The sequence below is a fragment of the Coenobita brevimanus genome, chromosome 64, assembly GCF_032717465.1.
Source record: "Coenobita brevimanus isolate Jiangsu-jjx chromosome 64, ASM3271746v2, whole genome shotgun sequence".
NCBI lineage: Eukaryota > Metazoa > Arthropoda > Malacostraca > Decapoda > Coenobitidae > Coenobita > Coenobita brevimanus.
The window spans coordinates 32,452,148-32,471,258 of record NC_137017.1 but is presented as its reverse complement, the minus strand read 5'-3'; the positions used below and the strand labels follow the sequence as shown (position 1 = coordinate 32,471,258).

Genomic DNA, 19,111 nt, shown 5'->3' with positions numbered 1-19,111 from the left:
TCAATTTCCTAGCACGCAAGCGCTTACCTGACCCCCTCCGATCTTGTCTCTCACCTTTCCTTAACTATTGTGACGAGTTAATCAACAGATCAGAACTAATTTCCAAAGGTAAACAAGATCAACTGAGATGGGCCAACGGCATTACGGACGAAACTAGCCAGAGGCGGCATGGAAGGTTCAACCCTACTGTCTCTTCCAGCTAATAGTGACCTAATTAAGAATGATCGAAAGCTGTTTTCTCCCTAACCCTTCCCCCTTTACCTCCCGAACTCTGGGCTATGGCATGACTATGCTAAATATCGTAATGTCCATAATTAAATAATCAAACTTGTCTCCTGAAAAAACTAAAACTAAACGCAACAGGCTCAATCTCGAGCTTCACACACTCTATAGTTACTTATGCATACGCATCTACACACCTGGATTCGGCCACCATCATCAAATCGTTAACGATCGTCCTTTCTATACGGACTGGCTGACCCAACGTGTCGATACTGTTCATAAAAATCAATTAACTTTGATATTCAGAACACCAAACGAAACATGTGATACCGTCACGTTCTTCAACAATACTATGAACTACTGAACGTATACACACATTTAGTAACTACATCTACGACTACGTGACCTCTACACTACAGGTTGAGAGCGAGACGGGAGAGGCTGAGTGGGAGGAAGAGGGATGGGATAAGGGCGGCCTACCTGGTCAATGAAGTGAATCATGGGGCTGAAGTGGGTGAGCACTGGACTCACAGAGACGGGCGTGAGAGCAGGGCTCACTGTCACAGGCGTGAGTGAGTGTGTGAAGGCCGGGGTGTATGCAGGCGCTAAGCTGCTCTGTTGAAGCGTATAGGGTACAGGGGCTGGCTGTGGAGGGGGCACGGCAGCCTGAACTGCCGGCACGGCCTGCAGCTGCGGAACAGCGTAGTAAGGAGAGGTGCAGTACACTTCTGACACGGGCCTCTTCATCCCAGCGGCAACCGGGGTGACTACAGTAGGGGGGCGGGGGGCAGACAGGTAAGCAGGCAGACGGTCAAAATCACGTCCACATGAGCACCACAGCCCGCCGGGATAAACACTAACACCACGCGGGCACCATGGACACTGGTGGGGGAGGGGGAGTGGCGGTGGCCTGGGCAAGTGGGGAGCGGCCACTTACACCTCACAGCTCACCAGTCACCACCACTACCACCACAACTAAAGTATACAACACCACACTCACTCGTTTACTCCTCCACGGGTGACGGCTCAACCCTACACACGCCGTCTTACCTGTAAAGAGATAAACAAGTCACATAAAATTCACAAACCATTAACAATATGTAGTCAAGAACACATAATTCTTTATACAATTGTCTACTCTTCACACTCCAAGTCTAAATCACATGAACTATCAAGTATTTCAAGAAAGCTGGAACACTTCAAAGTTTGGAACCCCATATATGTAATGGACCAACTGGCCTTCACTACATAATACAATATCAGTGATACAATGGATATAACAGATTGGGCTTGAATGTGACTGCCACGGCAAAGTAGACAAGTCCACAATGATGGGAGAAGAGTACTCAGAAGTGTAAGATCTACCCCAGCTTACAACCAACTCCTTACTTTATTCATTATTTACCATCACAATATCCATTCCCTAAAGAAATCTTAATTTTCCAAGCAATATTAATGTTTTCACAGTTCCTTGACTGCAATGGCAGTAATTACTTTAAGGAAGGGATTGTGTATGATGTGCATCTTAAGATTCGCCAACAAATAAATACATCTTTGTAACCACACGGGCATTCCTCATGCCTCATTTGTCTGATTATAAACACGTATAATGGCTCAAGATTTCCCTCGTAATGTACCCTGGGTAGCCTACACATGGATGTCAAATTTCTTTGTGGTGTGTGTGGGAGTACCGTACGTAGAATCTGCTAACAGAATGTGTCTTTATGTTAATGCACTGTGGAATGTTCAAATGGAAAAATCATATCCACATTCGGAGAAGTAATTAATACAGCTACAGTTTCGATCTTACCTAAGCCCGTACCTGATGTAGGTCCAAGTCGAGCCAAAACTGTTTTCCCCAATTAACAACTTTCTAAATGCGGATACATATCGCCACCTATCATAACATTTGTGGATATGTATGATACATTAAGTACGTATGTTCCTTTATACCACCATTCAGCAGGGTTGCAAAAAATCATTTACTTAAATTAAAAAAATCGATTTTTTTTATTTAAATCCGGATTTTTTATTTAAATCATTTTTTTTTAATCTATAATTTTTTCTCCAACCCTGTTTGTGCCTATGGGAATTCTGTCAAAAGAATACCATACAGGGTCTTTTTTCCTCCCACTTGCTGCAATGCGTCCATTAGGCATGATTATATATCACTGGTCAAATAAACAGACTTACAGAATTGAAATTAATAATGTGAATGGGAAGGCAGTGCACCACAGGCTGGCACTTCTTGGTATGGGGAAGGTTACTAACACTGACAGATATAGAGGAAAGTTGCCAATTTGTCTTTTATATTTTGTCAAATTAGGATCATAATCATTAGACTAAATCATGTTACTGTGTATTCAAAGAAGAGTTTAGTTTATATGTCAACACTGAGTATAATCACATTTATTATCAAGAGCCTTTCCTCTGTTTTTTTTAATATCTACCTTGCAACAAAAGGCAGTCACTGGTGCCTGACAATCTAGATCAGTACAGGAAGAGTACAGACCAAGCAGACTTGATACATCTGTACACTACACATCCATCACATTCTCCGTCTTCTTCATTTTTACTGTATTTATATAAAAAAAAATCCCTTTTGATTTAAATAATAATTTTTTCACTGATTTAAATCGATTTACATCATTTACATCATAACAACCCCGCCATTCAGGAATAAAAAAAAAAAAAAAAATCATGTCTACAAATACACTCGAACAACTCGACGATACTCAGTGCGCATACCTATGTCAACGTATATACCACACAACTTAGATCACCAAAACTTAATCAACTCTTCCTTGACCCATACCCCACATATAAAATTTCACTGAAATCCATCAATGACTTTGAGATATCTTGTTAGCAAACAAACTGCGGTGAATACAAAACCTCCAACTTTCGTTGGCGGAGGTAATAAAGGATATAACGCAAAACTAATTTCCTCAATACGTATGTGGGAAAAAAAAAAAAAAAATCAGGTTCAAGGGAAAACATAAATCCACAGTACGGAATAGAGGGAGAATCCGTGTGCCTTAGAAACTCTGCCTCATAAAGCGTAATATTCCCCTGGCAAATTGAAATAGGGAGGCGTTCTCCCTTGGCCAAGCCAAACACCAACGCCCCCTAGTGTCCGTGACGTCTGCTCTGAACCACCTCCACTCAGCCAGACCAGCACTCCTCATCCACCACAACTGCAAGCCAACACCATAAACCCAAGTTAAGTTGAGGGGAAAAGGACATATATTAGGAGAAACTGCCAAAGTTTTCCAGAGGGCCAAGGGCTGTAAAACTGTACCCAGATTTTGCTAGAACTCGGTGTCCGCGCTTGAAAGCCTGGATAATTTCGGGTATTTTTCTACTTTATTCCATCTGGTATTCTTCTACGAATAAACGATGATTGGCTAACAATGCCAAAATTGTATGTAAAATGTTAATACATCAAACACGAATGTATGTATCTCTTGCTGTATATATACCGAACATAAATATATGGATTATGTACAGGCTTGCGAAGTTTCATAACTGAAACTTAAAACCAAATCTAACAGAATTATATATTTTTTTTGTGGTGGTTACAAACTACTTCACCACGAAACTGGGATGCGGTAGGTTAATACAAGCTGATATAATGAAACCTATAAATTTAAACGATATGCATGACTACTATGCTACTTGTAAAATTTCACCGATATGAAACAATGATTTACCTTGTGGTGTTGGTGACAAACTATGACGGAAGCGAGTGAGTATTGTGGCATAAAGGCGTGCAAAAATATATACAAGATACTTGTAAAATATTGCCGATATGAACGACTGATTTCCTGTAATGGTATTGGTGATATGAACAACTGATTGAGTTTGTGGTATTGGTGACATATACTATGATGGGAGTGAATGTTGATATTGTGAACAGTGGTGGGCTGGGTGGCGAATGGATGAGGATATTGTGCAACGGGAGGCACGGGTGGCTGGATACCAAAGAGCAAATCTCAGCGAGGGTCAGTGGCCACAAAGGGGTGCTGCGGGAACAAGGGAGGTGGGGGGATGAGGGGTACGTATCCAGCAAACTGCTCCAGGCACCTTACCTAACTAGTCTAAACTCCTCTCTCAGTCCCTCCTGCGTGTCCCAATTGTCAGCTTTCAACTATACGACACCGAAACGCGTAATTTACACTGAACAATTTGCCACCCCAATGCTAAGTGGTGGAGAGATGAAGAGCAGCATTCAACGACCATTAACTCAATTTCAGACTCGACAATTAAACGCTTGATGGCAGCACAGACCCACAATCACTCTACGGACAACTTGCAGGGCGCTCAGGCAGTGTAATTATCCCACTTTCAGTCTACACGAGTATGCTACCAGTACAACAAGCGCACTAACAACAGCATAACCACCCTATACGAATATGCTATCAATACAATAAGCGCACTAACAACGTCATAACCACCCTAACTACAAACTGAGACGCGTGCATGATAGGGCACGGAAGGCTTGGCAGACCCATGTGCAATTAGCAGCCAGTATTGCCAATAATTATTTACACTGAATATAAATCTACAGTAATTAGAAGGGTGGAAAATAATTACTGCATTACCGAAACGGTGTGCAATGCCAAATAAATCCCACCAATTACATCTATTTACACACACACACACGTTACTGTATTTAACCAAGAGGATAAAAAAGAAATGACGAAAAAGTGATAGCGCCCCTGCTGGTACAGACAGACATCTTGCCCCTGCGGGAAATGTGCGGAACAGAGGAATGTACCACACCACACCACACAGAGAAGGTCTAGCTTAGATAAATGAAAAGGTCCCCCCACTAATGCAATCTCAAGCACCTCATGCACCAGATTCGTCTCGCACGAGTCTCATCCCAGCCCAGCTGTTCCTAGTCTTCCATCACAATAAACGTCCATCTCAAAATCCTGTGCGGGGCGTTTGCGAGGCAACCCAAGCGAGTATCGAGGCTAGGAGTGAGACAAAGCACTGGTCTACTCCCAAGAGGGATTTATGAGGGAGAGGAAGGGAGGTGCAGGGAGATTCACTGAGGAGAGATTACCTGTCGACCAGGAAGGCATCGCAAAGATACCATACACTACAAAGCTATGAGGAATACAAGAACATATCGATATTAAACTTTTCTAATTCTCATCAGTTCAAGACTTCACGATCAACAGTATTGGGAAACTACTGAAATTCTATTCAAATCTCACCATACAATGTGAGAAATGATGCCAACATCAGGAAATATGGAATATATTACAAGAGCAAACAAACAACAAATCAAGCCGCGCCACGTGATACCCTCGCCAGCACCAAGAGGCTTATAACCCAGGCTACGCTGCTACCAACTTTGGCCCAAGTCGAACTGGCAAAAGTCTTAGACTGCCTGAAGACTTACTGGGTGGGAGGATTCTGGGAACAGATTCTTACCGGAGGCAAAACTAAACCATTAGCATATAAACCACCAAAACAACTACCTTCCCTCCGACGTCCTCCCTCAGGAGAAAAGAAGTCACTAAGGGACGTGGGTTGGGGGAAAAAAAAAAAAAGGTGAACGGGTACTGGTAAGGAGACACGGAACCAGGGGTGCTATGGTGAAAACGTTATGATATAAACCAGCGTGAAAATACGAAAAACGTGCATATTCTAGGAGTTATGCTAGTCTCCTTGTTTTTACCTGACGGAACTGGGCCATTCCCATAACTTAATACAAAGTTGTGGTGGCACGAAATTCAATGAGCCATCCTTTAGAAGTATGAATGAAACTCGTTACAAACCTCAACCCTGCAATTTAACAACATCTGACCAGCAAGTGAGCAGAAGATGGTTTGAGAGCTTCCTCAGGTCAGAAAAAAAATGTGCTATCGTACTGTAGGATGTTTGGTTATCTTCGCCAGGTTAGAGAGAAAAAAAATGCTAAAGTGCTGTTGGGCGTTACATATCGTTGTCTGGGTCAGAAATAGTGCTATATTACAGTTGGGTGTTAGATATCTTAGGCAGGTCAAAATAAATGTGCCACAATACTGTTGGGTGGTACATATCGCTGCCAAGTCTAATAAAAAGTGCTATAGTACTACAAGGTGTTACGTACTGTATCTTCCTCATGTCAGAAAACACGTGCTACGGCACAGGAGTGTGTTAAGTATATTCGCTGGCACACACACACACACACACACACACACACACACACACACACACACACACACACACACACTGCTTCAGTACTGTAGGGTGATGAGTACCATCATGGGGAAAAAAAAAAAAAGTACAATATTGTTATGTATTTTTCTCAGGCCAGGGGAAAAAAAAAAGTGGTAAGTACTGCGGTGGGTGTGCTTGAAGACTGGATACCAGGACGTAACCATAAAATGCCAGCCGGGTGAAACAGGATGATCTCCGGAGCGCGGCCACCGTTCAGCCTCCACTACCATCGGTGGTTTAACGAGCCCCCAAAGGCTATCTACCAATGACCTCAAGTTACAACAACTAATGAGGCGGAAGTTGGCTCGTTAGGGCGCGACATGGCACGCCTTTAAGGAAGCCCCCGAGTGTCGTTGTGTAGAGTCGACCAACTATGTGTACTACTGAGGCTCTTCGTGATTGGGGTACTATAGACACATACCAAGTACCGAGTGTTAATATACTAATGAGGTTCTTTCAGAGATTAACACACTCGGTAGGCAATTTCCTAAAAGTTATGGGCTTATCAGATCGTTCTCTCCAATGATACTGGGCTACTAATAGGATTGTCAACGGCAAAAAATGAGTACCTAGCCCGTTAATATATCAATGAAGCTCCTTCAAAGATTAGTGTTGTACGTAGTCAAGTTTCCCATGAAGTTATGGGTCGTAACAGATCATTCTTTCAACGAGCAAAGAGTTAACCACAGAACTGTCAACAGCAAAAAAGTGTGCAGCCCGTTAGGCTAACATCTCACTGAAATTCCCGTAAAGATTAATGGCAAAGGTGGGCAATTTTCCGATAAAGTTGTGTGGTACAGACCGTTCCCCCCACAAGCAAAGAGTTCAGCAAAGAACTGTCAATACGAAAAAAGCCGAGTCGCCCTGAAGCCAAAATCAATCACTGTCTATCATCCGTAGGTGGTGGCCGTGAGGGAAGACGGCAGCAACGAAACATTTTTACTGACCGAATTAGAGGGTACTAAGGGTGGAGAGAGACACGTGCAGGTGCGTGGCTGTGCAAACACTGCCACTGGTAGGTTGGTGGGTAAGCGGATCTGTAATATACAAGCTCCTGGCAAGTGATGGGAGGCAGCCGGGGCACAGGCAGAGGCCAACACAAGCACGGCCTGTGTTTATACAGCTCCGGTCCTTGCTATCACCACACTGTTATATAAGACCCCTCATCACGTACCTCGTACTAATTTACAAGCAAGCCTTAAGAACACCTGACAACTTAAAATTAATTTACACTCTACAAGTCAAATATTTCTTGCCTATTAACACCTGTGCATTAAGATCTGCACAACCTTCTCTTTATTCTGGTCTTTCCAATTACAAGATTTAAAATACCACTCCACTGCACACACTTCATGCTAATTTAGAAGCACACCATAGGAACAGCCGACAATTCAATATTCTGCAAGCCACATGCTGTACCTATCAAACCAGAATTAATACTTTTATTTTATTTTTTTTACTTTGCTAAAGAATACTGAAGAAGTCCAATATCATTGAGATTCGTTGATCAGTTTTGTGATTGGCGCAGCAATATGACTACATATTACTCACTCTTCCCACTTATAAAACTATTCCATAAAAAATATATATATATATATATATATATATATATATATATATATATATATATATATATATATATATATATATATATAACTAATCTACATATGTATCCTGGCAGCTGATATTGATGAGGAATGAACATAATATTCTATAATTATGGTGAAGAACAGGTGCAGCTGCATTATTTCTAAATATAAGCACTGTAGCAGGTATAACAGGCAACAAGGGTGTTTATGGGAAACGCCTTCATGCGGTGGCACTGATATCCCTATCCCCCAAGAGCAGAATGATGAACTGCAGATTGCAACTTCTACTTGCAGTCCACCAGGCTTATGTTCAGACAAGCCTGGAGCAACATCACCACCAAAAACCAGCACTATCTAGGCAACCATAAACCCATGATTGTGGGCTGGCATGACGCTAAAGCGTTACCGATAATGACCACTCTACCAATGACAGACAATTTCACTACTATATCGACATAGTGACCAAAGTTAGCCTCCAAATAAACAAATCATAATGGACCTCACAACACATTAAATTGGCTAAAATTGTTCAAGTGGCCACTTAAGCTGCACCAGCGTGTGCCTTTCTCGTAGCTGCAAAACATTTCCAACAACTCCATCAAATTGAAGTCTTGCAAACAAACAAAACGCTCTAGCTTGTTACATAACCCATCCATCTCTTGAGGCATCCTCAACAACACAAAGCGGCTTCTAAACACCTTAGCATTAACACAACTGAGCTGTTTACCAACCATGCTTCGTTCACACACACACACACACACACACACACACACACAAAATAATTTCAGAACTTCTCGTGAACAATAGGACACAATAAATACGAAGTCAGAAGAAATAAATGTAAAGCCTGTTGGCGGGTGGAAAAGAAAAACCCCGCTACAAAAACAAGCGCACAAGCAAACTAACAGGAAACAGATGGTTAAGCTGAAAATTAGTATAACCAAGACGACGGCCGTTCGAACAGGGGTATAAGAAACGTATACAAGAGAGGTGGGAGCGGAGGCGGTGGATGTACTTCCTTGTTTCCCTGGCAAGGTTCCTGCCCAGGGAGGCCACTCGCCTCCCTGGGGGCCTCCAACATTACCTAGTCAGAAAACAGAGAAAAGCTCGGGTACGACTTGAAGGAAAAAAAATGCACACAGTGGAGGAAAAATACAAAAGAAAAACGTGGGGAAAAAAAAAAAAAAAGCGCGGTCACACACACACACACACACACACATACACACAAGCACAAGCACAGGCACAGGCACAGGCACACGCACACACACACGCACAGGCACACGCACGCACGCGCGCCAAGATACAAACTGTTTCATGGGATGAGATACCCAAACAAACTGAAACGGGGAGGAAGAGTCAGCTCAGCAGCGAGTTTTCAGAAACCAAGTGTCACCATGAATCTCTCTAACCAAGACGGAATGCAAAAGAAAATGAGACGGTCGAGTCTTAAAGAAACAGTAAAACTAAAGTTGACCTGCGGATAAATGGAAGGGTAAACTTTTGGTGTGGAGAGTCACGAAAGAAGCGAAAAAAGGTAAAACAAGAGAATGGTGAAGAGAAATACAAGACGCAATGGCAATGGGGAAAAAAAGTGCAAATATTAGGAAAACAATATAATGTTGTTGCTAATACACCTACTATAATATCTTAATTACAGAAGTACTACAAAGTGCCGAACTGTTTTACTATGCATATATGTGAGGAAACACTGGGCGGTTGTCAAAATCAGGTTAAGACTAGTGGAACTCCAACACGCCCAGAAGCAAAGAACGAAAGGAAATTCAACCGAAGGAGAGGGTGAATGAAAGGCAAGGAAATGGAAGGAGTTGCGACAAGAAGCAGGGAGTGGTGGAATTGAGACGGGCAAACGAAGGCGAGAAAGATGCTGAGAGAAAGGTATAACACGAAATAGGTCAAAAGGGTAAGAAGAGATTAATGTACAGAATAGGAAGCAGTGAAGGAAAGGGGAAAAGGTGAAAAAGTCAAGAAGCAGAGAAGGAAACAGGAAAAGGAGAAAAAGTCAAGAAGTTGGGAAGATAAGGGGAAAAACATAAGAAAAAAATGTGGCAGGGAAGAGGGGATAGAAGGGGGGGTGCAAACGGTAAGTGCACAGAGCAGAAGTAAACGAGAGAGAGGGGGGGTGGGTAAAAAGGTGAGTGGTGAGAAGGGCAAGTGCAGTAAAGCAGAGAAGGGCAAAGAGTAAAACAAACAAAAGGCAAGAGCTGGAACGAGGCGAGGGATACGACGGTGGTGAAAATGTTAAGTGTAGAAGAATATAGCAAACGAACCAAAAGGAAGGGGAAAGAAACGGAAAGAAAGGCAAGGAAATGGTTAAGAATTGAGACGACGACGACGACGACGACGACGACGACAACGATGAGGAGGAGGAGGAGGAGGAGTCGGGGACGAAAACGAGCGAAAGGTCAAAGGGTGAAGGAAAGAGGGAAGTGAGATAGGCAGAGAGATGTGGTGCAAGGACGGGGTGGTGGTGAGGTTGTGTGTGAATGAGTTGGAGAAAAAATGGAGGGACCAAAATGGTTAATGGGGCGGAGGGAAAAGAAAAGCATGGAAAAAGTTACAAGCAACAAATCGTGGGTATATCTTAAGCGAGATGTTAACCAGGAAATGGATTACAGGGAGTAATGCAAGTACGGCGAAAAAGAAAGCAGGGAAATGCAGGGGAACGAAAAGGTAAAATGCAAGGACTGAAACTATGGCAAGGAATAAAAAGGGAAAGGGTACAAAGGAGGAGAAACAGCAACAGACCTGTTGGTCCTTTCGTGACATTCTATGGGTAATGTTATAACAAAACTAATGAGTCGGAGGCAAAGATAGAAAAGCAGGAATCGGGAGGGAAAGCGGCAGAAAAAAATAATAGTATGGGAAAGAAAAGACACGGAGGGGAAATCCAAAAAATTAATGCTGGAAAAATATAGAAAATTAATAAGAAAAATCATAATGTAAGAGAACGGCACGAAACTCAAAGAAGGATGAGAACTGTAAAGAATAAATTAAGTGCAAAGAAAGAGCAAAAATACGAATGGCGAGGAGAAAGGAATGAGGGAAGAACAAAGAAGGGAATGGCAAAAGACAAGAAAAGGGCACGAGCAAGAGAGGCGCAAGGGCAAGAATATAAAGGCATGGAAAAGATAGGGGGAAAGAAAAGCAAGGAAAAGAAAGGATAATGAACGAACAGGAAGGACAAAAAAAGAAAGACAATGTGGAGACTGGAAAGGTAAAGTAAAGAAGAGAAGGGCAAGGAAAGGGAAAGAGAAGAGGGCTGAGGTCCGGCAAGGCGAGGGCGAGGAGGTGGTGAAAGGGATATGTGAGAGACGGTATTGACAGGCAGATACTGGAGTTGGAACGCTGGGAAACTGGGGAGTCGTGAAAAGAGGAAAGCTATTAAGAACAGAGATGACTGAGACTTACACTTCAAGGAAAAGTTATGGCATGATAGAGTGATGGAGGGAAGGGAAACAGTGAAAAGGGTAAAGCTCAGGAAAAGGATAAAATCATGGAGGGAAAGGAAACAGTGGAAAAGGTAAAGCTCAGGAAAATGACAAGTGGATCAAAGAAACAAGGGGAGCAGACAGGAGTAAAAAAGAAATGAATGAGACAGGGAGTGGACAGAGAAACAGGGGTGAGAAGCCTGAAGCAAGGTGAAAGTAAGAACTGGAGCATGTGCAAAGAGAAAGGGAAGGGTGGAAAACAAAAAAATTTAACCTATGAATGAGAACCGAGTGTGAGTCAGCAGGAAGTAAAACATGTGGTGAAACTGGAGGGAATGACGGAAGCAAGAGAAAATGGCTCGAAGAATATGGGAAGAATAAGAGTGAACTGGAAGAAGAAGCAAGGAAAAAACTGACAGATAATTATGAAACACGGATAGAAAACAGAATATGGCTGAAGGAACATAAGAACTGACTGGTGGGAAGGGAACGGGGAAGACTCATGGGAAGGAAGGAACAAGGTGAAGGAAGGGTTCAAGAGGAAGAAACAGGAGATTGAATAAAATTAAGAGGAAGAAGAAAAATGGAATGGTGGAAAAGGAACACCAAGAAACGTGGGAAGAAAGAGGAGGAACTGAAGGGAGAAACGAAAGAAGGAAACGACGAAAAAGGAAGAAACACGGGAAGGAAGGGATGGAAAAAGGGGGAGAAACACAGGATGGAAGGGAAGGAACAGAAGTAAGAAAATAAGGAACTGGAAGAAGAAACATGGGCTGGAACAGAAACAAGAAATATGGTAAGGAAGGTAAGGAGCAGCAGGAAAAAAAACATGGGAAGGAATGAAAGGAACAGGAGGAAGAAACAAGGGAAGGAGGGAAGGAACAGAAACATGGGAAGTATGAGAAGGATGGCAAATAACAGGAGGAAGAAACAAGAGAAGGAATGGAAGGAACAGTAGGAAGAAACAGGGGAAGGAAGGGAAAGAACAGGACAAAACATGGGAAGTAACAGGGGAAAAAACATAAGAAGGATGGTAAATAACAGAAAAAAGAAACAAGAAGGTAGGGAAGGAACAGAAGGAAGAAACAAGAGAAGGTAGGGAAGAAACAAGGGAAGGAAGGTAAGGAACAGGGTGGTGGGAGTAGGACAGCAATCGTTCACCACGCCACCTTCCGCTCCATTACGTGGCGCAGTATTCGGGGGCCTGCCAACCCATCGCCCTAATAGTCTGTGCCCCGAGCGCTATTAACTGCCATATTCCGCATTCTCAAACACAGCAACTCCGAATTCATGGCATTCACTTCGGTTCGGACGTTTTTCTGGAATTCACGAGGCGCATCTTATCAATCACATGGTTCTCTATTCTAATGGCAGGGCCTCATCCGTCATTTTTTTTTTTTTTTTTTACTCATGAGGTTATTCCATTACAAATTCGAAATACACGAGACTGCGCTAGACTTTCCGTATAGAGGAGCACAATCAACTTCCACAGCTTCATTCAGACAATTACCCAGTACTGTACAGAGTTGGCTGAACATATGCCCTCTTTCGCTTCCCTTCAACTCTGTACCTTCCTGTGCCTTTGTTAACAACCTATCCAGGAAGGCAGACGACCTCTCAGCCATCCCAGCATGACCTCTGAATTGCACATTCGCATTAACAGGTGAATGCAGCCATCGAATGGGTGGCGTACCCTGTTCCCCCCTCCGTTACAATCTTGGTCAGGTCCTCGTCCCCCCCTTAACTCACCGACCCACCGTTTTCCAATACACCAGTGAAGAGAACGGTCAGTCATTCTCCGCTACATTTGTTCCTGTATTACTGGTCAATTACACCAACTACCACTGAGGCCCACACCGGCAGATGTGGCCTCGTTCGAGGACCTCAGCACAAGGAGAGACTACCGGAGGAGACAAGGGAGAGAATGCCAGGGAAGCAAATGCCAAGTCAGCCGCACGACAACCCATGAAGAGAATATAATTGACTGTGTGTGTGTGTGTGTGTGTGTGTGAGAGAGAGGGGGGGGGGAGTAACAGTGGGTTGTAAGCGAACCTGTGATTACCATCCTAGTACCATGAACATCACGGAAAACTCTTGAACCACCACAGACAGCTCTTGAACACCATGCGTCCACCTGTAGCCATGAAGCGTGAGAAGGTTCCCACGCACATGTTCTCGGCACTGCTAACAACACAAGCCTTTCTGTAGTTACCTCGCCCATACTCTTCTCAAGTTACAAAGCTGCACATTACCACCATCGATCTCAGCTCCCCTTCCCCCCCCCTCTCTCCAGTGCCACCGCCTGACAACATTATTCTGACTAGGAAAGATTTATTTTATTATATTTATTTTTTACCTACCAGCTCATCCTCCCACTCCACCTCAGGGCTAAGAATCAACTCTCTTTCGATACGTTTCATTAAATTTGCGAGTTCCTCAGGTCTACATTTCAATACAAAACACTGGCCATTATCTTTCCATTAATCTCAATCATGTCTTTCGTAACGTCACAAAAAAAAAGTCTATGTCGATTTTATTTACTTTACCTGAACCGCTCCAGGCAAAAACACATAAAACCTGTTTGTCTGTAATATTGCAATCCATGCCAAGTCACCCTAGCCCATGTAACTGAGTTTCCCTGCCTCGAGTTGTAAATTACTCAGGAATGTGGAGAAGTGAAAGAGGCGTGAGGGAAGAGAGGGGGGAGAGGGAATAAATTGACATGAGGGGAAGGCTGGTGGAAAAAAGAACGGTAAATGGAGAGGCAACAGGAAGGGGAAAGTAGTCTAAGGGAAGAAAAACCCAGTCAAAAAATAGGGAAGGAGAGGAAACGATCAGGATAGAAGGGGGATACAGGAATAAGAAAGGGGGAGAAAACTTGGGAGAAAAAAAAATAAAACAGAGGGGGAGACGAGGCAATGTAAGAACGCAAGGAGGTAGCGGGAGTGAAACTAGACTGCGGAAGAAAAGCTGAACACAACAGGAAAAGAAAGGGAAGGAGGAAAACTTAATGACGGGGAAGGAAAAAAGAGACAATGGGGGGTGGGATGGGAAGGAGAGAGAACACGAAGGAGGGGAAAACAAAGATGGGGAAAAACAGAGGAAAGATGGGAAAAATGTGAGTCAAGAGAATATAAGCGAACGTGAGGGAATGGAGGAGCAGGGGACATGGGCTGCGAACTAACCAAGGCACAGTGAGAATAGAAGTAACAAAGGCAGCAACCAGCGGGAACGAGGAGATGGGATGGGGTAACGCGTCATGGAGGAGTGGAGATGCGGAAGGATGTGAGTGGGGATGTGGAAGGAGATGGATGTGGATGGTTGAAGAAGAGGAGTCTGTGGACATGGGAAGAGGAGGAGATTGGATGGGAGAAGAGGGGATTGCAGATAGAAGAGGGGACTGTGGATAGGGGAAGAAGGGACTGCGGACAGAAGAGGGGACTGTGGATAGAAGAGGGGACTGTGGATAGAAAAAGGGACTGCGGATAGAAGAGGGGACTGTGGATAGAAGAGGGGACTGGATAGAAGAGGGGACTGTGGATAGAAGAGGGGACTGCAGATAGAAGAGGGGACTGTGGATAAAGGAGGGGACTATGGATAGGGGAAGATGAGGAGATTGTAGATACGGGAAGAAGAGGGGGCTGGATGGGGAGGAAGAGGTTAGTCTGGATGGGGGAAGAAGGGAGAGATGGCGGGGAGTGAGGATGGGGAAAGACATGACAGAAGAGTAGGGATGAGGAAAGAGGGTAGGGAGTTTGAATGACAGGCGAGAAAGGATACAAGAGACAAGGATAAAAAAGCAGAAGGGAAGTGTGATGGGAGTTATATAACCCGTGAATGGGGCGGCAGATCACAGGAATGGGGAGTGTAAGGGGAGATCACTGGCACAGGGAGGGGGAAGATCACAAATATTAAAGCAGTGGGAATAGTGAACAGTAATAATGAGAGGGAGGGGAAGTGGAAGGGGGAGAGGGAGAGGGAGGGGGAGAGGGAGAGGGAGGAGAAGGGAGAGGGAGGAGAAGGGGGAGGGAGGGGAAGAGGAAGGGGGAGGGGAAGGGGGAGAGGGAGAGGAAGGGGGAGAGGGAGGGGAAGGGGGAGAGGGAGGGGAAGAGGGAAAGGGAGAGGGAGGGGAAGGGGGAGAGGGAGGGGAAGGGGGAGAGGGAGGGGAAGAGGGAGAGGGAGGGGAAGAGGGAAAGGGAGAGGGAGGGGAAGGGGGAGAGGAAGAGGGGGAGGGAGGGGAAGGGGGAGAGGGAAGGAGAAAGGTGGGGAAGGAGGGGGAGAAAGGTGGGGAAGGAGGGGGAATATGAGGAAGGAGGGGAAGACGGGGTTATACAGGGAAGCAGAGTAAGGGAGGGGGAATATGGGGGAAGGGGAGGAAGGCAGAAGGGGGGGGAAGGGGAGGAAGGCAGAAGGGGGGGAAGGGAAGGGAAGGGAAGCAGGAATGGGGAGGATGATGGGAAAATGAAGAAAGCAGTGCGGGAAGAGTATGAGAAAGAGAAAGCAGGAAAATTACGAAGTGGAAAAGAAATGAAGGAAGAAAGATGGAAGTGGGGTGGGAGGAGTAGTAGAATGGTGAAATGTGAGGGGTTGGGGAGAGGAGAGGAGGGTACAGCGGGGTGGGTGGCCGACTAGAAGCGCCATATGGGCCTCGCACCAGACAAACACTCCAGTCATCAACAATCTGCTCCCCAGCCACCACCAGGTTCAATTTGTTCACGCTCAAGCCCAGTACAGTTAGGTTCAGGCCAGTTACAAGCTGCCATAATCACACAGTGCTGAATAATAATGGAAATGCTTATCATCTGCTAGGTATTCCCCCTTCTCACCCCTCTCCCTGTTTCTCTCTCTTCTGAGCCTTTCCTCCCTTGTCCTATCTTCATTTCTCCATTTCTTCTGAACCCTCGGCCTGTATCCTATCATCATTTCCGCCTGTCAACCTCCTTTCTTCTAAACCCTCCCTCGTATCCTCTCTTTATTTCCCCCTCGTATACTTTTCTCCCTCTCTTCTAAACATTTCTCCCCTTAACCTTCATTTCCCCACTCTCACCACTTTCTCTCTTCTTCTGAACCTTTTCCCCTTGCCGTATCTTCACATTTCTCTCCCCTGGAAATATTCTACTTCCTCTTTTTTTCATTCTTCTCCTCAGGACCTGCCCCTCCCCCTTTCTCTCTCTCGTCATCTCGATCCCCGATGCTCGATATTGTAAGGATCGGATGCGTTAGATCCTAATTCCCACGTATAGGGCAAAACTAAAATTTCTAATCAACAATCCGCTTCACCGTCATCAGTTTCACCTTCCAGTCCTATGATTTAAAAAAAAAAAAAAAAAAAAGTCTGGTAGCAGGGAGAATAAAATATAAACATACTGAAGACGTTAACGGCGACAGTTTCTAATTCCGTGAGTTTCATATATCCTACCTAAGCTAAATGAAATCGCCTCAGCGCCAATAAGGTATAAAAAATATCCTGACAACAAAGCCCCTTGGCTATGTAGAATTAAATTTAATTGAAACTCAAACTAATTCCCTCCTACGTGGAAAACAGGAAAATGATTAAATGAAACTAACAGGACGCTCTTCGAACGAGAAAAATACTGTACAGGAAAATCTAAATCACCCGAGCATTCACGTCCATAATACCCAGGGAAAAACGGGACGACCGAGATATCCAGTTGCAGCAGCGTAGCATTCACAGCGACCTGAGGGGGAGCTGGAGAGAAGGGAGGCGCCTGAATGGATGGAAGGTATTGAGTGAGGGAGGGTTTCAATGCCCGTGGTCTGGTGGAGTCTTGAACACGACCCCGATCACCAGGCTTTACCACCATTACCACTGCCACCACCATCACCACAGTCCACAAATACACCATAATCTCGCACTGGCCATTCCTGGCGTCTTGGTGTGCACAGTTATATGTTCATGACATAGTTCGTAATAAAATAATGTATGGTTAAATTATCAGCAAACGCTGACGATACACGCCCTTACAGAGGCAAAAGAAGTAACTTGTTCAGTCTATTCACAAACTTCGACGGAACCCTCCTCTGCCCTCGTGAAAAACCTACTTATACAATGGAATAGACTCGAACCCACCAAGACCTGTGAGCTATCCTGTAAGTGAGGGGCCGGGGGGAGTATGATAGCAGCAACCCGTATGTGTAAAAAATGTGGACAGTGTTAAAAGAAAAGCCTAGTACTGAACAACGGTCTCGGTGGGATATATATCCAATGATCAGCATTACTATGGGTCTTCCCATTATACACGTAGATGGGGGAAATTTACCTCTGTATGAAAAACGGGTGAAGAATGAAAGGGTGGAGGAAAAAGTTTCATGTGAACTGTGAATCTCTTCTATCACCCCTACACCAAGCCAGGTGGGAAGGGGAAGCAAGGCACCATACCACGCGTAACTTCCCAAACCAAGCAATCGCGGTGGCCGAGAGCATCTATCCCAATAAGCAAATGGAGCAAGGCTGCAGGGATCTAAAGTGGATTCCGGATCCTAAATAGGCAGAAGGGGAGAGCGGAACAGGATCACTTCGAGCCCAAGCGTCAAAGTGGGCCAGTAAAACATGGGCGGGGCGTAAAACTAGGGCGGCCATTCCTAAAACTTCTATATAAGGTAAAATACTTTAATGATAAATAGGCTTCGAGGACGCTACGGGCTATTGATATTCGATACGAGCCTTTAATAGATTACCTGACCACCTGCGCCTCCGTCCTCTCACAACCTGCCTCCAGGTCTTGGGCGTCAATGGGTAGGGTAGCCAAGACTGCCGCGCTGCCAACACAAGGCCCCTAATGATTAACTAAAAACGTCTCAGGTGGGGGCCAGGGAAGAGGATCAATGCCGTACAAGGGGGTACTGGGGGAGGTAGTCTGGAGCTGCTCAATGATGGTGCTCCACAGGAGGCTCCCTGTGAAAAGCCTCCAGCCAACATTGCGGATCGACACAATTACAGAGGAAAGGGTGAAAGGAGGTAACAACGCTTCAACGTAAAGGAAAAAAAAAAAATCTAATACGCCATTTATCGGTTACCTATATCTAATATGGGTATGCAGGAAAATGTAGTCCTGATATTTCAAACTTTTTTTTTTTCCCAATAACTTCGATCGGTACTATTAGTAAATTATGATGTGAAAAGATTAATGCCTTCAAGTACTAAAAGTCTCGAGGTAAATTCTGAAACTGAACCAAATCCTTGTAAATCCTACGAACGCTAAGCAATATCGGAAGCTACAATACGTACGGGCCTGTGCTACCAAAGTGGGGGGATAGCACCGTGTTGCACCTCTCTTAAAGCCGAACCAGCAGAGTAACAAGACGTCCACGTGCCACCGGTTGTCGTACATCAACTCCACTGCCAAAACCTCGTGGGCATTTTCTCACCGCGAAAAAAGCCGGAATGTGCTAATTAAAATTTCACTTTGTTCACTATTAATTTCTCATTTATCAAAACAGCCTTCTCAATTCCTCAGTAAGACTTGGGCGTTTCAAAGCGGGAAGAAAATTGCACCCGCCCACTCAAATTACACATTATTCATTGTTTACGCCCTTTCAAACTTCACTCTTTATTGCTAATATAACAACCAAGACAAACACGAACTAATACCTCAAACTTCTGGTAAAGAA

At 44.5% G+C, this 19,111-nt stretch overlaps 1 protein-coding gene across 3 annotated transcripts in view; it reads right to left on the bottom strand.

The window, feature by feature from the left end:
- The window catches only part of heph (polypyrimidine tract-binding protein 1 heph), a 334,912-nt gene that overhangs the window by 214,758 nt on the left and 101,043 nt on the right, over positions 1–19,111 (bottom strand). Inside the window, exon 1 of one of the 3 annotated variants that reach the window (XM_080276223.1) lies at positions 703–969. The exons of the other annotated variants lie outside the window; for them this stretch is intronic. Within the exon in view, the coding sequence (XP_080132349.1) occupies positions 703–969 (267 nt within the window). Of the gene's footprint in view, positions 1–702; positions 970–19,111 lie in introns of those variants that run through there. 3 annotated transcript variants of the gene reach the window in all.